Source organism: Arvicola amphibius, chromosome 4 (genome assembly GCF_903992535.2).
Source record: "Arvicola amphibius chromosome 4, mArvAmp1.2, whole genome shotgun sequence".
Lineage (NCBI taxonomy): Eukaryota > Metazoa > Chordata > Mammalia > Rodentia > Cricetidae > Arvicola > Arvicola amphibius.
The window spans coordinates 102,205,868-102,226,525 of record NC_052050.1 but is presented as its reverse complement, the minus strand read 5'-3'; the positions used below and the strand labels follow the sequence as shown (position 1 = coordinate 102,226,525).

General features: G+C 45.6%; 1 protein-coding gene across 2 annotated transcripts in view; it reads left to right on the top strand.

Moving 5' to 3' along the window:
• The window catches only part of Parn (poly(A)-specific ribonuclease), a 102,055-nt gene extending 85,821 nt beyond the window's left edge, over window positions 1–16,234 (top strand). For both annotated transcript variants that reach the window (XM_038327913.1, XM_038327912.1), the window contains exons 22-24: window positions 4,891–5,059; window positions 11,560–11,753; window positions 15,272–16,234. In XM_038327913.1, coding sequence (XP_038183841.1) covers window positions 4,891–5,059; window positions 11,560–11,753; window positions 15,272–15,324 — 416 coding nt within the window. In that variant the 3' untranslated portion in view covers window positions 15,325–16,234. The remainder of the gene's footprint in view (window positions 1–4,890; window positions 5,060–11,559; window positions 11,754–15,271) is intronic.
• Window positions 16,235–20,658: the final 4,424 nt, after the last annotated feature.

Here is a 20,658-nt window from a genome sequence, read left to right as displayed (position 1 = left end):
GGTTATACGTAGGAAGCGGTCTCCTGTGCCCATATGTTGTAGAGTGCTTCCCACTTTCTCCTCTAACAGGTTCAGTGTGTTCAGATTAATATTGAGGTCTTTAATCCATTTGGACTTGAGTTTTGTGCATGGTGATAGATTTGGATCTACTTTCATTTCTTTTATATGTTTGAGTTCTTTTTCTTGGTTTTCTTTAAGTGATTTGCTGATGTCTTCCAATGTTTTATTTTTCCTCCATTTCTTTAAGGGAATTTCTCATTTCATCTTTAAGAATTTCAAACATTCTCTTGAGGTTATTTTTTAGATCATTTTCTTCTGGTTCATCCATATTTGGTTGTTCAGGTCTTACTTTTGTAGGGTCTTTAGGTTTTATTGGTGTTGTGTTGCTCTTTGCTGTGTTGTATGTGATCTTACCTTTTCTACTCATCTTTTCCTCTAATAGGTGTGGTTGGGGCTGTCTGAAATTCTGTTGAATAATATTCTAGGTGCCATTGAATCCAAAGCTAAGATTGTTGTTCCTGGTGGTACAGTCAGTGTCACAGTTCTAGTTACCCCATTGGTTACTCCATGTTCCTGGAGATAGCTCAGTGCTCCTGTGCTTTGCTCTGCTCCCTTGGAGTTTGCTCTCTCAGGCCTACTTTGGCCTAGGCTGCTGGCTTTGATCTGTTTCTGTAAATCCTGGTCTGGATCTCTTCCTGCAGAAGTCCCTGGCTTGGAGTTGGACCTGTTGTGGTGGCGATTGCTGACTCTGGATCTGGTTGTTTGCTCAATCCTGGTCTGCCAGTGTTTGGGGACTGGGTTTGCTCCCAGGTCACTGGCTCAATACTGATCAGCCCATGTCCGGGACTGGGTTTGCTCCTGGCTTCTGCTCCTGGTGGAGCTTGTTCTCTCTGTATCTTAGGTAACTGGTTCAGTCCCACTCTGGTTCCGGTGGAGCTTGCAGACTCTGAGTCAGGTCGTTGGCTCAATCCTGGTCTACCAGTGTCCCTGGACTGGGTTGGCTCCCAGGACTGGATTTGCCTCTGGCTTCTCCTCCTGGTAGAGCTTGTTTCCTCAGGACCCCTCTGTCCTAGGTCGAAAATTCAGCTTCTTATATAATTCATTAAAATTCCTAATGCAGGATTTTATAAGATGGTTGTCAGCTTCAGCAAACTAAATTCCTGTAAATATACAGGAGACAGAATGCCACTTTTAAATATGTCTGCATATTTCATATGTATTGGTTTCAAACTAGCTCTGCTGATTTCTGCAAGGCCTTAGGCAGCGGGAGAGCTTTATCTGTGGTCATTGGAGCATCCGTTCCTCTGGGAATTGTGGAGATTAATGTTGTGATGTGTGTTCAATGAAGAGGCAACAGACTGGGTAGGAGACATGAGATTATTATGTGAGAATCACCTCACTGTCCACAGGGAAACAGGGTAGACTCCTGGTGTCTTTGGCCTCCCATTGGCTTTGACAAAGTGGCTGGAGCAAAAGAGGGCTTTAAGCCCTTTCCCTTGCTAGCCTGGAGAAGGCTTTTGTCACCAGGTAGTCTGCTGCATGCTGTTTCTAACAGGCAAGTGGATGCCGAAGGACTGGGTGGACAGCTGATTGATTCACCCATCAGAAGTGTGGCTCTGAGCCAGACGTTGGCTTCTAGGTTAAAGGCCAGAGCTGCAGAACTGCGGGGATGTGAAGGGATGCTGGTATCATTGCCGTGTGATACTTGTGGTGAGAGGCCTGTTATCTGTCTTCCCTTTCAAGTGACCCCGATTCCACTGAGCTCAGGGAGCTGTTGGAGGCATTGCTCTATGGACTGGGGCAGGGGACTGGGAGCAGAGGGTGTACCACTAGGTACATCCTCTTGGTGCCCTCCAACCCTGCCACAGCCTCTGCTGCTGTGGGGATGCTGACCTGAGTCCATGCTTCTCCTTGGGAATGCACATCCCACTCAGAGAGGGTTATTTTGGGTGCTGTAGTGTAGACCTTCCAACCAAAGAGGGAATTTCAGGGAGACGGTGCTGGTCCATCACACCACACAGCTCTGCAGACTGCGCTGCTGTGACGTAGAGTTGTGGTTATGAGCTCATGGTTTGTTCACAGTCCCTGCCACTTCTTTGGGAGGAGATGTTGCATAATATGAAAATTTCCTGATACTTTGAGGTGTTTTTCCTCTTTTACTATAGAAAAGTACAATAAGCCTTTAAGTAAACTTCTGTATGTCTTAAAGAAGTTGATTTTTTTTAAAGTATGCTAAATCTTTCTTTGTGGGTGGTGACCATAGGGTGTGAATGAAGTACTTGTTAGTATGTGTCCATATGCACATGGGTACTCACATATGTGGAAACTGGGTGTCAACAAAGATGTTTCTTCCACCTTTGTGCTTTTGATACAGGATCCCCTTGTGAACCTGAAACTCAATGATTTGCTTAAGTTGGCCATGACCACAGCAACTCTTACAAAAAAAATTTATTGAGGTGGCAGCTTATAGTTTCATAGATTCAGTCCATTATCATCATGACGAGGAGCATGGTGGTGTGCAGGCATTTGTGGTACCGGCTACCTCTTAACCAGAAGGCAGCAGGAAGTCTACTGACTGTCACACAAGATCTCAAAGACCCCTCCTACAGTGACACATGTTCTCCAGGAAGCCTGCACCTCCTAATAGTGCCACTCCCTTTGGAGGGCGTTTTCTTTCAATTCACCACACTAATAGAAGTGTCTCCTCATCCCTCTTTCTTATTTTAATATTTGGATGTCCAGATATTTCAAGTATGACATGAAACAAACAATTGTACTGAGGAGTTTGGTCAAATCTGATTCATTTTAAGATTTCAAAATATCGACCCTTGGCTGTGTGTAGCATCTGCCTCTTGCACTTCCTTTTCCTTTTCTTGAAGTTAAGGTTCCTGGTATGCCAGAGTCTCTTTTACTTCTTTTTTCCCAGGCAGGATCTTGTCCTGTAGACCAAATTGTCCTGAACTCACTGTGTAGCATAGGCTGGCTTTAGGCTGCCATTCCTCTGTCTTGGCCTCCTGAACGTGGGGGTCACATGTTTGTACCACCAAGCCTAGTCCATTGTCCAGTTCTGGCATACCCCGGGACTGTATGTTCATCTGTCCCAGCTGCCTTCTGCCTTCATGCATCCATTCATGCATTTACTATGAACTCTGCCAGGTACAGCTGTACAAACCGTGACTACCATGTGCTGGAGCAGCTCCTTAGGTTCCAAGACTACCCTGAAAGCATGGCCATGCTCTTTTTTTCCTCCTCCTCTTCCTCCTCCTCCTTTTTTTTATTAAGAATTTTTAAATACAATCTTTTCTCATTTCTTCATTCCCACTCCCTCCCCTCCTTCCTCCTGCTTCCTCCACCTTCCCCTACCCCACCTCCTCATTTATTCCTCAGAAAGGGTAAGGCTTCCCATGGGGAGTCAGCAAAGTCTCACACCTCACTTTGAGGCAGGACCAAGGCCCTTCCCCCTAGATCTAGGTTGAGCAAGGTGTCCCTCCAAATGTGCTACTAGATGCATGGCCTCTTATCTCCCTACAAGTATTAGAGGTGCTGATAGTGGGCAAGAAAAGCACATGAGCCACCACCCATTGTGATGGAGCCATTCACCCAGGACAGGCCTCCCATCTCCTCATTATCTGCCGCTTGTTCCATCCTCTTCCTCGAAGAAGGAGCACCTGGGTTTGGAACAGAATGAACCAGAGCAGCGCTCCGGGGAAGAGCACTTGTGTGTGAGTCAGATCCTGGGTTCTGTGCTCCGTAGTGCAAACCCAGAAACAAAGAGAATCCCTGACCCACCCATTTGCACCAGCAGGGTGCAATGTAGGGAACTGTGTGTGTGTGGGGGGGTGTTTAAAAGTGAAAGCTGAGTGAGGTAACATGATCAATCCCTGAGAAATGGGTTCGCCCAAAAAGGGCACACCTTTAATCCCAGCACTCGGGAGGCAGAGGCAGGTGGATCTCTGTGAGTTCTGGCCAGCCTGATATACAGAGTGAGTTTCAGGACAGCCAGGACTACACAGAGAAATTCTGTCTCGAAAAACCAAAAAATTAGTGTGTGTTTCGGGGGGCGGTAGTTAGGCAAATGTCAGAGGTTGTGGAGTTTCTAGAATTTAAGTTCAGTGCAGCACAAAGGGCCCTGGCATTTGGATAACCTGGTCTTGGTAGAGGGATCTGTAGGAAACCCTTGACGTCTGTGACCTTATTTCTCATTGTGTATTGGTTTGGGAGGTTGAGTTTAAAAAAAAAAAAACACAACTCAGAAGTTGGTTTTCAGGTGCCTCCTGCCTCTCTGGCCTGGAACTGTACCATGTAGACCAGGCTGGCTGGCCCTCTGGGGTCTATCTGCCCATTTGCAGCACATCATACCAGAGGGTTTTTTTTTTTTTTTTTTTTTTTTTTTGGTAGTGTCAGATCTGGGTATCTGAACTTAAGTTCCCATGCTTGTAAAGCAATCGCTTTACTAAAGGAGCTGTCTCCCAGCTGTTGCTTCTCAGTGTTACAGACATTCTCTCTCACAGGTAAACTGTGGCGCTTAAACACAGTGTCTTTGAAGCGTGGACGTAGACGCCACACCAGTGTGCTGCGGCCTTTGTCACTACTTTATTTGTAATAGTGAGAATTTGCGGGTATTGCCTAATGGCTGTTCGTTTACTCTTTCTTACTCTGAAAACGAAGTTTTTAATCTGTCTTGCTAGCTGTAAGCACACCTGGAAAGTCAGGGTTCTGGTCATGCCTTTGCAGAGCTTTCCTGTTTACAAAGCCCCTCACACTGGGGGAGACTTGTCACCATGTGAGGAGACCCAGCAGCTTCTGGGCTGGGACTTCTTGGTCACCATAGGCCACCTTTCCTAAGTACTGTCTTTATCTGATCTAAGGATTTCTTTCTCTTCCTTGTAGCTGTTAATACCAGCAAATATGCTGAAAGTTACCGGATCCAGACCTATGCTCAGTATGTGGGAAAGAAGCGGGAAGACAAGCAGGTCAAGAGGAAGTGGACGGAAGACAGCTGGAAGGAGGTGGGCAGGAAGCAGCCCATTGTGCCAGGCCCCTGTTCCCACACCAACAGGTGAGCCCCTGGCTGTGCTGGGACTTGCGTTGTCCCTGCAGTGGCCCTCTTGGTGCCTCCTTGAGGAATAAGGAGGAAAATACCTTTTATATAATGTTGTAACTGACTGATTACTGTTTAATTTTTTATTAGGTGCATCTTCATTTTGAGACAATCTTGGTTGCCCTTGAATTCACAGACCTCTTTGGTGCCAGATTTTTTTTTTTTTTTTTTGCACTGCCTTATGAGTATTCCAGTTTGTTACATTTGAGAGGTTATATAGAACCCAGATTTTTTCACTAACTCTCCAACAACACCATCAAGACAAACAGGAGGTATTCTATTCCAATCTTCTGAGTAAGGAAACGGAGGTTCAGGGCCTGGCCGGCAATGCGAGAGGCCAGGGTAGAGCTGCTCCTGCTGCTGTCTGCCTCTCCCTTTGCCGAGGCACCAAGACTAGAGGACCTTAACCTCGCAAGCCTAAGACCCTGAGTCCATTCCCCAGCCCTAAAAATAAGTAGGCAGAGAGATTCGTAGAAAAAGATTAGTTTACCTTACCCTTTTTGGTTTAGCTTTGGGTCTGGGATTATGTAGTATTGTCCTTGCCTTTTCTTTAAAAAAAGAGAAAAAAGATAAAGATAAACCTTGTTTCTGGGATTTGCTCTTATGTGTGTTGATTTGGGGGAGGGTGCTATTTGCTGTGAATATGTGTATATGTGTCAGCATGTTTTCCTTCCTCTCGAGTGAGTGAGTAGAAGGAGGATTATGGAATGGGTGTATGACATTTATGTGTTTGTTAAGCTTTAAGCTTTGGAGAAACAAAAACAATCTCTGAAGTGGCTGTGCCATTTTACAGCCCACCAGTAACGTGTGACTCCAGTGCTTCACACACTTGCCAACATTTAATGCTGTCCACTAGTTTTAGCTACTCTGCTTCTCTCTCATGACTAATGAGGTGAACCATCTTTTGTCTTTGCAGGGCTAAGAATCTAGTCGGCTCTGTTTAGCTGCACCTCTAGCCCTGGCTACCTTTTTAATGTGCTTGTTGGCCGTCCAGGTATTCCCTGTCAAAGGCTTATTGTTATACCCCTGGAAACTGTGTTGGCTGTTTCTTTCTGTTGACTCGAAGTATTCTGGATCAGAAACGTATGCTGAACACTTATATTTGAGGATTGATTTGCTTATTCACTTTTTTGTAATGATCTCTCTCTTTTGGGGGTTTCTCTGTAGTGTTGTGTGATGTTTTACTCTTTTGACTTTTGTGGGGCCCACCACCCAGCTACCAAATAAATCACACACAGAGGCTTATTCTTAGTTATGAATGCTCAGCCTTAGCTTGGCTTGTTTCTTTCCAGCTTTTCTAACTGAAATTATTCCGACTACCTTTTGCCTCTGGGCTTTTTCCTTTTCCTACTTCAGTATATCACTCTTGCTCTCTGGCTGACTGGCTGACCTCTGATAGCCTCCTCCCTTGTTCTCTTGTTGCTCCTCCTCGCCACATTTCTCTTCCTGTTGAGACTCCCTGCCTGCCAGCCCTGCCTATCCTTGCTCCTGCCTTGCTATTGGCTGTTCGACTTTTTATTAGGATCATCAGGTGTTTTAAATAGGCAGAGAATCACAGCTTCACAGAGTTAAACAAATGCAGCATAAACAAAAATTATACATCTTTACATCATTAAACAAATGTTCCACAGTATAAACACCAAAGGAACACACCTTAAAATAATATTCACCAACAGTGTAGCCCTGGCTCTCTTGGAACTCACTCTGTAGACCACATGGCCTTGATCTTAGAGATCTGTCAGCCTTTGTCTCCTGAGTGCTGAGATTAAAAGTGTGTGCCGCCACACTCTTTTTAATTTTGGTGATGGTGATAGTTTGAATGACAATGCTTCCCATAGGCTCTGTCATTTGAGTGCTTGGTCCTCAGTTGGTGGTTTTGTCTGAGTATGACCTCGCTGGAGGAAGTATGACACTTCTGGAGGCTTTGCGGTAGCAAAGAATTGCACCATTCCCAGTTTGCTCTCTGCTTCTTGCTTGAGGTTTAAGGTGTGAGCTCTTAGCTTGTTGCTCCAGCCATCATGGCTACCTGTCGCCACACTTCCCCATGTGTGAGCACCCAGCAGTGTGAGTCATCTACCTGCCGTCTAGAGAGAGGCGCTCTGGAAGGAAGAGGCCAGACACCAACAGGAGCAGCTGTAACCCCAGCTCTCACTGTGTTGCTGGTCATCTGAACCTCCATTTCCTAAAATGGTGTGGACTCTGGTTCCTCTAGGCCCATAAATAAACAAGCGCTTTTTCTCTCAGTGTCCTGGGCCTGGTGCTTTTATCACAACAGAAAAGACTGGTGCTGTGATGGTCTGCTTATGGCTTTTCTTTTTATCACAACAGAAAAGACTGGTGCTGTGATGGTCTGCTTATGGCTTTTCTTTTTATCACAACAGAAAAGACTGGTGCTGTGATGGTCTGTTTATGGCTTTTCTTTTTCTTTTATAGTTAGTTTTTTTTTCCTTGAAAATTTTTGTTTACCCTAAGGTAGTCATGATTTTATTCATTTTTTTGGAGGGTTTGTTGTTTTTGCTTTTCTCCTTGGGTTGTGGTCCATTTTAAATAAATTTTGATTATGTCATGAAATGATGGGGTTTTTACATGCCTTCCAAGAGCTCGTGTTTTGAAGGTTTGCTCTCACCTGGTGATGCTATAGGGAGAAGGTTGGCACTTTAGGAGTGGGGGCTATTTAGAGGGTGTAAGTCATTGGGGAAATACCCTTCAAAGGGATTCTAGGAGCTGCTGTCCCTTCCTTCTGCTTCTAGGTCATGAGCAGCTTCACTGCATCAAGTGTCCCTGCTGTTGGTCCTGTACTGCCATGAGTCTAAGCATGGGCCAGGCGGCCAGCGCTGAAACTCCTGATACTGTCTTCTTTCTTCCTTTGAATTATTCATCTCAGGGATTTTGTCACACTGAGAAGCTGACGAATGTATGGAGGTTAGTTAAGGTTTAGTGTTTCCCATATGGCTTCCTGGTTGTTATTCTAGTATTTGTTCTAAAAAATACAAAACAAAGTGGGGAGTCTGGAGAGAGACTCCGTGGTTCAGAGCACTTGCTGCCTGTGCATAGGACCCAGGTTCAGTTCCCAGCACCCATATGGCGGCTCACAGACACCTCTAACTCCAGTTCCAGGGCTCTAATGCTATTTGCTGGCCTCAATGGGCATTGTATGCACATACAGACAAGCAGATATAAACGTGTATACATAAATAACAATTAAAATAGAACCCCAGACAAAACAGAAATGCCACTAAACTCTTACTGACTTAGTGGATTGACTCGCCACCTTTGTGAAAAATATATCTCTCTTCTGCTCCATTTCTTTCTTCTGCAGATCCTAAACTGCCTCATTCTGTGACTTCCTAACAAGGCCTAACTTCACCTAACACCCAGGCTTTACCTTTGGTCTTTGTTTATTCCTTTAAGCAAATTTATACTGATATTTTCAATTTTTATAGTGGCCATTTATATATTTTATTTTTTGTGTTTTGTATTTTTAATACTTTAATAATTTAAGGCCGGGCGGTGGTGGCGCATGCCTTTAATCCCTACTTGGGAGGTAGAGGCAGGTGGATCTCTGTGAGTTTGAGGTCTACAAGAGCTAGTTCCAGGACAGGCTCCAAAACTACAGAGAAACCCTGTCTTGAAAAAAACAAACAAAAAAAAAAGACATGGTGATGAATGACACACGCATGTGTTTTGCATTTTCTATTTTTGTATTGTTGGAGGTTTATCTTCTGAACTGTTAGAAGCAGGCTCTTTGACTTGAATGGTATCCATGTGTTGTTTTGTTAGGTGCTCCCCCCCCCCCCCCGTCCCTGGCAGGAATGCTGCACCGTCCATCCCCATCGTCTCACAGGGCAGAGCACATGTGTGTGGATATTTTTGCTAATCTAGTGGTGAGAAACTACATTTCAGCATTGCACTTATGCGTTATGGACATGTTTAAGGAGTATGGGCATATGTGTGTTTCTTCTTTTACATGTAGTTTCTTCCATTTGAGTTCTTTACATGCCTTTATGGTTTGTGTGATCAGTATTTTATCCTGCTTTATTGTTTTTCTTTTTTGCTTTGCTCACAAGACTGCCATATATAAGATTTTTATGTTCAGACTTATCAGTCTTGACTGATCTGAGTGGCAACTCATACAAGGAAAGCATGTTCCATACCTAGGCTGCTGAAATCCCCCAGGTTTCCTTTTAGTACTTCTGTCTGTGTGCAGAAACCTTCCATTTGTCCTTTTCTACTCATCTTGACAGCAATGTAAAAAAGTCCATCTTTGCTGAAGCAATTTGTGTCTTCTCACACACAAAAAATAGCAAACACAGATAAACCTGTGGTAGGTGGTGCATATAGTGATTCCAGCACTCAGAAGGGCGAGGCAGAGGGAGTCAGCGTACAAGGCCATCTTGGCTTACACATTAAGAGACTGTCTCAGAAAGCAAGCATATAATACCTTTGAGTATTTTTGTTGTTATAAACGTTAGATAGTTTCAGAAAATTTAGTCCATTCAAAAACTCCTAATAAGTTACTAAAGCATTAGGACCATCCCATGCTGCAAAGGGAGAAGGCATAGACATTCTCTCTGGGCTCTGGGTTCTGAGGTCTGGTGGTCTCTAGGACATAATGTTTAACAAAAATTTATCTGGATCTATTAAAGTCATACACCTTTAATCCCAGCACTCAGGAGGCAGAGGAAGGTGGATCTCTGAGTTCAAGGCCAGCCTGGTCTTAAGAGCAAGTTCCAAGATAGCCAGAGCTACACAGAGAAACCCTGTCCCAATAAAATAAAACAAAATCATAAAACACAATGCCCAGAAACAGACCCAAATATTCACAGACATCTAGTATCTGATAGAGGCAGCATCATCAGCGTGAAGGTAAGGGCTGTCAGCTTTTTCTTTCTGTCAGAAGGAGCTCCAGCTATTAGGCCTTGTGGTAGGTGCCATTACCTGCTGATCCCTCTCCCTGCCACAATTAAAAACAAAAGCAAACTGTCCATGCAATAGAGGAGAAGCAAGAGATCAGCCTTCAGAGGCCAGGGCTGGCATGAGCCTCATATGGGGATGGTCTAGAGGGCTGACAAATGACAGGAGATGGGAGGAACATGGAGGAGGAACAGAGTTAGCCGCCACATTGTTGACTTGAGTATCTGTTGGTGTCACCTCTAGGAGTCTAATCCTATGAGGTTAGCTCTCGACTCCTCTCACCCAGCTCTCTCTACTTGACGGTGTCCTTTAAATGGAATCCTTTGTTTTTGTTTTTTAATACTTTTCATCATTTAAAAAAAATCTATAAGATACATATCAAGAAGACAAGACTTATTGGTCACATGGTCTAGCTTTCATTAAGTCCATTTCAGGGTGTGTGTGTGTGTGTATGTATGTATGTATGTATGTATATATGTCATTCATTCATTTATTTATTTATTTATTTATTTATTATTTATACAATATTCTGTCTGTGTGTATGCCAGAAGAGCGCACTGGACCTCATTACAGATCTTTGTGAGCCACCATGTGGTTGCTGGGAATTGAACTCAGAACCTTTGGAAGAGCTGGCAGTGCCCTTAACCTCTGAGCCATCTCTCCAGCCCAGGGAATATATTTTTTAAAGGAAAAATCAGGCCTATAATCTAGTTTGATTCAATATGTCAAATCCTATGAAGTCTTAAACATAGCACAAAAAATAAAAACCCAGAGTCAGATATTGGGGTTCAACCCAAAAACCAGAAAAGCAAAGCAGCCAAGCCACTAGAGAAGTCTTAACTCTACCAAGGCTGGGCGACTACAGACTAAGCCTTTCTCCTCCCATTTTATATTCCTCTAGTGCTGGGATTAAAGGTGTGTGACTCCCTAGTACTGGGATTAAAGATGTGAGCGCCACCACCTGGATTTGTTTCTGCATTGATCTTGTATAGCCCAGGGTGGCCTTGAACTCACAGAGATCCTTCTGCCTCTGTCTCTTAAATCTTGGAATTAAAGGTGTGTGCCACCACTGCCTGACCTTTAGTGACTTTAGCTTTGCCCTTTTGATCTTTAGGTAAGTTTTATTTATTAAAACATAAATAAAACATCATACTTAAAAACAAACCCAGGTTTCTGTATAAGCTTAACAGTTCGCCTATTTTAGAAGAGAAGAGAATTACACGAAGGCGGGATGTGTTCTGTGGCTCTCCAGGTTTCGAACCATGCAAGAGCAGCTGGAGCGCAGTTGTTCCGTTCTGCTTTGCTTCATCAGCAGGTTCTGAAGGAGTTTGTAGAAGCTCTGCTCCTTTTTCTTCTGGCGCTGTAGCTTTATCGAGATGCAGCCAGGGTTTTTCTATAAAGGGTTGCTAACGCTAAAACAGCCCAGCTTTGCACTGTGTGCACAGCATCCTGCAGCGCCTGTGTCGTAGACTTTATCATTGGGACATTTTGTTGGCCCCTCTTTCTGCTCCTAGCACCACTCATGTTCACCTTGTATGTTGCAGCTTCGCAGCAACTGGCGTGATTGGAAAGAGAAATCTGAGTCCTGACCCACAGGAAGCTGGCTCGGAGAACAGAGAATTGGAGGAGATAACTGACTCTGAACTTGAACAGATGGATTCCAGTGCAGACCCCCTCCCAGAGGGAAGGAAAAAGGCCAAGAAGCTAAAGAGATTGAAGAAAGAGCTTTCCTTGGCAGGTCAGTATTGGTCTGGCTGACTCTGACCAGGAGCTGCTTCAGGCTTTAGGAGGCTCTTATTTTGGGAGCAAAATGATAGCAGGCATTGAAGGCAGACCCCATGTGGTGTGCACGGAGCTGTTGTCTCTTGGAGCATGAAAAGCAGCTCTTTAATTGCTGTGCTGAATTACTTGGCACAACAGCTTAAGGGAGGAAGAGCTTGTTTGGTCGGGCTCCTGGCTTCTGAGGGGTTTCGGTTCAGCACGATGGCAGTGATGCTTCTGTGTGTGTGTAGAGCAGGAGGTGGCTGCACAGCAGGCTGTGCTTGTTCAGGTGGTGGCATATAGGAAGAGGAGGGATTCCACCAGCCAGACCCCACCTCTTAAAGGCTCCACAGCCTTCAAAGTAGTACCACACGCTGGGGCTGAGTTTTCAGACATGAGTTGTTAATAGACAAGCAATGATGTATTTAATTTAAGAGGTTGTAAGACGCCCTGGAGCTGCACACAAAGCCTGATGAGGTCTCCATGAAAGGTGGTCAGGCTGCTGTCCTGATTCCCATCTCCCAGGGACACTCTGGCCTCCTGACTTTCTTCACAAGCAGAATTCTATAAGGAGCCAAGGAAATGGGAACTTAGCAAGTGTTCAGAGCCTAATGTTTGCCTGACTCCCTAGTGGGAGCCTTCTTTTTCCCCCTTTGGTTTTTCGAGACAGGGTTTCTCTGTAGCTTTTGGAGCCTGTTCCTGGAACTAGCTCTTGTAGACCAGGCTGGCCTCGAACAGAGATCCGCCTGCCTCTGCCTCCCGAGTGCTGGGATTAAAGGCGTGTACTACCACCGCCCAGCATGGGAGCCTTCTTACACTTAATTTTTAAGTTTTCACAAAAGCCTTGAAAGAGGGAAACATCACCCTTGGAGTGATCCAGACTCCAAGCTCTGAGAAGTCAGGGAAGTGTGGAATGTGGAACCAGGTTTCGCAGGCCTGCCTGAGCCAGCTGTGCCTCTCCACCTCTCACCGCCTCAAGCAGCCAGTGCACATACCCTAGAGCAAGGGCCTGGGTGCCCTCTCATCCCTGCTCTGCAGCACGAGGAAGCAGGTGGCACTATAGCACCTTCTCCCCGTGTGCTTTGTACATGTGGGACAGGCCTGAACGCTGGGCAGTTCTGTGCTCAAATCCTTCACTGTCTGCTTCATGGCTAGGAACGTGGAGTGCCTAAGAGTTTACCCAAGGCTCCTTAAGTCTGCTCTGTAAGGAAACTGGCTGGTACTCTCACCCAGGGCCTGTTTATGTGTTCAGGATGAGGAGATACTGGCCGAGATGCAGTTGTTTTTCTTTGTGTTACTTGGGGACAGTGGCCCTGATAACAATCAAGAGTGGGATCAGAGCAGTGCCGGGCAGCGGGCTTGACTGTGCTTTCCACCCTGCGTGAATCCTGATCTGTAGTTAGCTGAATTTCATCAGAGTTAGCAACAGTCACACACAGAGTCAAATGTCTGCCTGACCCTTGTCTGCATGTGTCCTGCTCCCCGTCCCTCATCCCTCCTCCACCCTCATCACCCTGCTGCTCCCCGTCCCTCATTCCTCCTCCACCCTCCTCACCCTCCTGCTCACTGTCCCTCATCCCTCCTCCACCCTCCTCACCCTCCTGCTCCCCGTCCCTCATCCCTCCTCCACCCTCATCACTCCACTCTTTAGAATAGTTGCCTTAAAAGGCCAGGCTGGACAGTGCATGCTTAGAATCACAAGATTCGGAAGACTGAAGCTGAGGGATACCCATGACTTTAAGGCCAGTCTGGCCTATGCAGGGAGTCTGGGGCCACTCTGGGCTACAGACTAAGGCCAATTTCCAAATAAGTAAAACACATAATTATAGGATACATTAATAGATTGATTTCTTTTGTAGTTTTCATTTAAGTGAAATCTTTGTATTGGTTATTTAGGGTTTTAAACTTAGGATATTCTAATAAAATAGGTTTTTCTTTCCTCCCATTGAAGCAGTGTTGTCAATGCTGAGCAATGGGAACCAGAACAGAAATAGATTTGTACTTCTTCCTCGGTGCTGCAGGGGACGCTGCGGGAGAGACACCTTGATGTTGAGTTGGAGGACGTGGGAAGTAGGCTTTTTTTCTGAAGCCTCCTGAGTAAAGCCTCTGACTGCAAGGCAGGACTTGCTGGACTCTCCACCCTCTGGTTTAAGCACTTGGTCCTGTGCAAGCTAGGCCAGGATAGCCAGAGGCTGAACCCATTGAGTCAACCAGTCTTGTTGCTCACTTCTCTGAGTGAGACCTGTCATGAGCAAGTGCAAGCTCATGTGTATGTTGAAGCCTCAGAGGCTCTCAAAGTGCCAAGAGTGGAGGTTCTGCCAGCGGTGGGGCTGTAGGGAATGCTGGGGACCATGTGGCCCAGGGTTTCCCCGAGAGCTTTAGCACTTAGCTTTGTGGGCCTCAGCCACTGTGCTGCACAGAGCTGAAACCTAACAGGTGGGCCAGCCCCGGGGCTTTCTGCTTTCCAAAGAGTGTGTAGCGGAAGCAGAACCACTGGGTGTGATGCTCCACAGAGGCCCCCAGAATGGTGAGTGCCACTGTAAAAACACTAGCAGCGACCAGATGCCTTCGTGTGTGACGAGCACTAAACAGCTGTTCGCTGGGGTCCTGTTGTGCCACAGGGCATCAGGATGTGTCTGCCCTCAGGACTTCTCTTGGTATCTTGTCAGGTTCTGTAACCACAGTAAGGCACAGAGGAGACAGGTTTGTGGAGTTCACTCTCCAGCAGTCCATGCCCAGTCTTGGCTCTGCCTGTTTCCGACAGGCTTGGATGCTTTCCGTTAAGGACACTCTCTTCCTCAGCTTAGTCAGCTAGATGCTGTGGCTCACATACCGATCCAACGGTGTTGGCACTGCCACCCCTGCCAACTGTCGCACAAATGGCTGAAGTGGAAGAGTTTCTAACCTACAGGAAACCTGTCTGTAACTGGCCCAGAGGAGGACTCAGCCTGCATCACTGCCTCTGCAAAAAACACAACTGTTCTTGCTGTCCTGGGACCCATGGTCCTCACTGGCCTGCTGCCTGGCATTTCTCCTGCGGGTACCAGCTGCGCTTCTCATGGAAACTCAGGTTGTTGCAGCTTTAGTGAGGAGCTTAGTGCTTGTTCTAAACTCACCTCAGGCGGTTGGTTACCTTTCTATGTCTGTTCTTTCACCACTATCCTGGGGACATCAATGGCTACCTGGTGGGCTTTTATGAAGTATGTGAACTAAATGCCCAGCTTGGTTTGCAGCAGAGACCGCTGCTTGCACAGTGAGAGGTAATGAAGCGCTTGCACCCAAGCTCCTGCCTATGAGCAAACAGGTAGCCTAAGCAAGTCAGGAGGTTCGCCACCTTCATGTGTGGGTCTGTCCCTGAGTCTAGTACCTTCCTGTGCACCAGTCCTTCCCTGCTTGTTTGGAGGTGTACACAGGGTGCTCTCAGTGCCAGCCACCAGTGTTCCCCTAGTGACTGTCCATGTCCTTAATCTGCTTCTCTTCCCCCCCCCCCCCCAGGAACTGTCGCAGATAGCCCTGCCATGCTCTTCGAAGTCCCTGACACGTGGTAACAGAGACCAGGGTGGAGCACACTGAGCGTGCTGCTGCTGAGAGAGCTATTTGGAAGCCATACTGTATTCACTTAATCAAATGAGGCATGGGAGGGCTTAGAACCAAGTTTATTTCCCAGGAAAGCTACCTTTTCCTTTTTTGGCTATCTCTATTTTCCCGTTCCATCTAACCTGACCATTGGCACACGTCATGATTGAGGACTGTTGCAGGTGTATGTGTTATTAATTAATTACTTCCTGCTCTTGGGAAACCTGTCCAGCCCCATGACTGTTGGCAAGTCTGCCCAGGAAGGAAATCAGCTGTGAACCATGCCAGGAGAGCCAGCCTCTAGGGTGTTATGATCATATTCGTACTGAGCTCCACCCTGCCTGGAGATGTGCCTGGACATCTCTCCATTCAGCCTGTGGTGCCATCACAGGTCATGGTCACTGACTCCCGACAAGTAAGTGGTTGTGCTCTACTTCCCACCATCACTGCTTAGGAACAGCACACAGGCTTGTCTTTTCCATGCCATCTTCCCGTGCTGACGCAGGGTCATCTCAGCAGATACCTGGATTATTTCAGGTTACTTTCCCTCTGACGCAAGTCTCTCGTGGGTGCTGTATGAGTGAAAAGCTGGCTTTTCTGTTCCTGTGCACAGTGCCAGATTCTGGTGAAGTGGCTTCACCTACTTGTCTTTACTGTGCATTTTTGTGTATCTGGTTACGTGTGTGCGCACGTGCACACGTGAGAGACAATGACAGAACTGCAGCATGCATCCAGCCCTCATTGGACAGGTTCCACAGTGGCAGAGCATCATGCACTCCTGCGGAACACTCCACGGCAGACACTTCTGGACATGGAATGCTTTTGTATCATGAAAATAAAAAGGAATTTCAAAAAGATGGAATTAAAGAAAATTTCATAAAAGCCTGCCTTCAACTTTTGATGCATTTGTCCCTTGCCTCAAGCGCCTGTCATGGATTCCCCAGCTCCATATGTGGAAGACTGCTCCCCAGAGCCTGGGGCCACAGACCTGGTCGGGAGAGTGCCAGCCTTTCTAAGGCTGCAGTTGTCCAGCTCAGTTTGTGGGCTCCACTAAGTGCAAAGAGGAAACAGAGGGAGCATGCCAGGGCTATTGGCTCTGCTAAGTTGTTAGATTTTGGTTTGGTTTGTTTTGGTTTGGTTTTGAGTATAGAAAAGGGGTCCCGGCTTCTTTTGCACTAGTCCAGCACGTTATCCCTGAGCTACATCCCAGCCTGACACGAAATTTTAAAAAGGAAAAGGGAGACTGGAGATGTAGTTCAGTGCTAGCCTGGCATAGCTGAGGGAGATACATTATTTATGGGGCCAAATAGACAGTTCAGTGCTAACACTGCTCTTACTGCTTTATCAGAGGATCAGAGTTGAGATCCCAGCACCCATGGCCAGGCAGCTCTCAAGACACCTGTGACTCCAGCTGCAGCTTATCGAACGTCTCCCTCTGTCCAGTGGGCACTGACACAGCTACACATACATATATGTATTAATAAATCTTGAAAAAGTATAAAAAGTGAAAAGGGGAAGCACCAAACACGATGAGCTGGCACATCTGTGTACGTGCATAGGTCTCGTGAGGACTTGTGTGGTTGTAAGAGCTCCTGGTCCTGTGTAAATGGAGATCTTACATGAGAGGGAGACAGCTTCCTCATCCAAAGGTGAAGAATGTCTCCATTATGCCTGAAGACCCACTCAAGAATATTCACAGGACTCATTGCTGGAAAAGCTCTGCCCATATACACAGACCCTGCCACTGTTCTAGAGAGCAGTTCGTGGGGGTGAGGTGTGCTTTCTAGACATGTGCTTTAGGGCCTCTTGTGGCTGTGTTTGTGCCCCAGTTCCAGCCCTGTCTTCCTAGACATTTCTTTTCCCTCTGAGCCTCAGCCTTCTCTCCATAAAGTCAGGGTAATAAAACTTTCCCACAGAGTAATTGTGAGCATAAATGCAAGTAAAACACCACTCACAGGCATACGGGAATACTGTGGTGGTGGTAGGTTGGGCTGTTGGTGTGAGTCCCCTACATGTCTCACTGAAGCTGACAGAGATACAGTTGCTGAGAATTTAGTTAGGAAATTACTCTCCCTGCACTCCCCTGAACTCTCCAGGTCAAGTGACACCTCCATAAAACCTAGGGTAGTCTTTTGGCTTCCTCATGCCACCACCCAGAGACATAGACTAGGCTGTGGGCTGTGATTGGGTGCTTCCTAATGCTTTCACCGAGAGCCCTCAGTCAGGTGTGGGAATAGGGGATTCTGTGGTTCTCTGCATGTTTTATAGTCCTAGGACTGGCAAGCTGTAGTAGAAATCATGCCATTCCTTGCCCATTTGTAGCTTTTTGTGTGTTCATTGTCCCCCATTATCATCTTGGGGAAATGGACAGAGTAGTGTTCAGGAATCTGTTTATTCACCACTTGAACTGTATATGGTTGCCATCTTGATATTCCATTTGTCCATCCATCTGCCTATGCATCCATCCTCTACCACCCACCACCCATCCATCCACCAGTCTCCTTAGTTTTTGATGAATTTCTCATATGCAGATGTTCATTTACTGGAATTTGAGGGTTGCCAAATAACGGAAAATTGGGGTATTTCTCTGATGTTCTTAGTCCCATAAAAGAATTTAAGAATGAACTCTTTAAACAGGAGCTCAAGGAGAGTTTTATTAGACTAAAAATCAAATCCCAGGGCAGGCCAGCTGTTGCAACAGCTGTCCAGGAGGAGAATAAAGAGAATCAAGTCTCATGGAGGGTGTATATGTAGCTGACAAGCAGACGTGGTGGGAGGGCAAGGGAAAGAGTGAAGAAGTCCAGAGTGCCTCCAAGAGCATGTGGCGCACTTCAGTTCTGGCCAGCTTCACATACACAGGGATACCTTCCAGTGGGGTGGGGATTCTGGGAGGGAAAATATAGTATCTCATTAAAATAAAACTTTCTCTGCTCCTTAGCATGGCTAATGACTGGCCTGGCCCAGTGGGGTTGTTAGGCTACCCCAGGCAGAGATGCCACTCTCCTGTCACTTCATCAGCACCCGTGTGTGCCCTTGGCCAGTTAGTAGCTCTTTATATTCGGGGCCCTGGGGGAATCATACCTTGATTGGAATACTCAACTCTTACAGGTACCATTGAATAGTTTTCCAATACTGCTGCTGCAGAATTGTCCCTTGGGCCTCTTCTCAGCCAACCCCATTCCACTCCCAGCCTCAGAGGCAATCAGGACTGATCTTTTCAGCACAGATTCATCTCTTCTCAGATTTTATGAGGACTGAATGAGAAAGTCTATACTCAAGATTGTATAAGCTCGGGGTAGGAGTATAGTCCCAGTGCTTGATTAACAGAATTTCATCTGAGAGTTTAGAAAACAGCAAGGAAGACGAGTTTTCTTTCTCTCAGCATAACATTTTTTGGGATTTATCTATGTTGTGCATGCAACAGGTTCTTTATCGTTCGTTCATTCATTCATTCATTCATTCAGGTTATGGTCATGTAACCCAGGACCTTGTGATGTTAGGTATCTTACCTCTGAGCTACCCCACCCCTCTGTAACATGAGGGCCTGCTTGTTGGGGTTTCTGTCCTGCCCAGTTCCCACAACTGGTAAGCCCCAAAGAAATTCATACAGAGAGTCTATATTAATGATAAAGTGATTGGCCCATTATCTCAGGCTTTGTATTAGCTCTTATAACATATACCAGCCCATTATTCTAGTATGTGTTAGCCACATGGCCCGGTACCTTTTTCAGCAGAGCAGGTCACATCTTGCTTCTTCTGTGATCTAGGCAGGACTGGGGAGGAATGGGCTTCCTCCATCCCAGAATTCTCCTGTTCTCTTTGGCCCGCCTCTACTTTCTGTCTGATCATCCCGCCTATACTTCCTGCCTGGCTACTGGCCAATCAGCATTTATTTAAAACACAATTTACAGAATATAGACAAATTCTCCCACACCACCCTTTTTTCTAATTTTGAGTTGTCTGTACCAATAGTTTATCCATTCTCCACAAACACCTACCTTATTTCCTGTTGCAGACTTTTGTAAAGAAAATTCTTGTAAATATTCTGTACAAGTCCTTGATTTTTTTTTTCAAAAAGCAGAATCTTTAAATGGGGGCAGGGGAATAAATCCTGCCCAATTCCCGCAGTTGTTAAGTCCCAAAGAAATCACACAGAAGTCTACATTAATTATAAACTGATTGGCCCACTTTCTCAGGCTCTTCTTATTAACTAATTCTTATAATTTATATTAGCTCATATTTGTTGTCTATGTTGGCCACATGGCTTGGTACCTTTTTTGGTGAGGCAATCACATCTTGATTCCTCTGTGGCTGGGTCACAATGGCAGACTGCACTTCCCTCTTCCCAGCATTCTCATTGCCTCGCCTCTACTTCCTACTTGGCTACTGGCCAATCATCATTTAATTAAAATAATACAAGTGGCAGGATAAAAGACCATTGTCCCATAGCACTTCCCCTCCCTTTTTTTTCAAAACAAGAACTCTGAATTGAATCTCCCTTGTTTAGCTTTCTTTCTGACCATTATCCATAGCAACTTGTAACCAACATTCTAAACAAAGGAAAATATCCATAGTCCATTTTGTGGGAATGTGGGCATAGTTTTCCAGGCTACTTCCTGCTGATTGGGGATGCTGATAATCTTATGGAGACCTAAAGAAAAATTAGAATTATATGATCAAGTCATGACTGGAGTATCCTGTGAGGCTTGATCATCTCAGGCAGCAGTCTTGAATCTGTTCTGGATGTAGAACTCAAACATCTGGGCCATCCATTCCTACCAGAGATTTCCAGGTGGTCTTCCTTGATCAAACCTGATTTTTTTAAAACTCAGAATGAATCTGCAGCCTCTTCATGAATCAAAACCTCTTCTCCAAAGTAACATACCTATTGACTTCAACTTTGAAATCATGTTATTTTCAAAATACCTATCTTGGATTAATTCAGCAGCACTTATAAGCAAATATCTTTTAGCAGCTGTTGCTCCTTCCTCAGCATTCAAACAATTAAAAGAGAACATAATAACATACTGTATCTAGACTCTCTGTGTATTTTCTATCTTTATGTGACTTTATCCTAAACTCTATTTCTTTTATTTTTGTTTTTAATTTTTTGGCTTTTTGTGTATCTTTGGCTATCCTGGAACTCTCTCTCTGTAAACCAGGCTGTCCTTGAACTCACAGAGTTCTGTCTGCCTCTGCCTCCCAAGTGTTGGCATTAAAGGTCTGTGCCACCACACCTTGAAATTACAGAGGTCTGTGCCACCACACCCAACTACTTTCCTTCTTTATTTTAAGGACTTTATCTT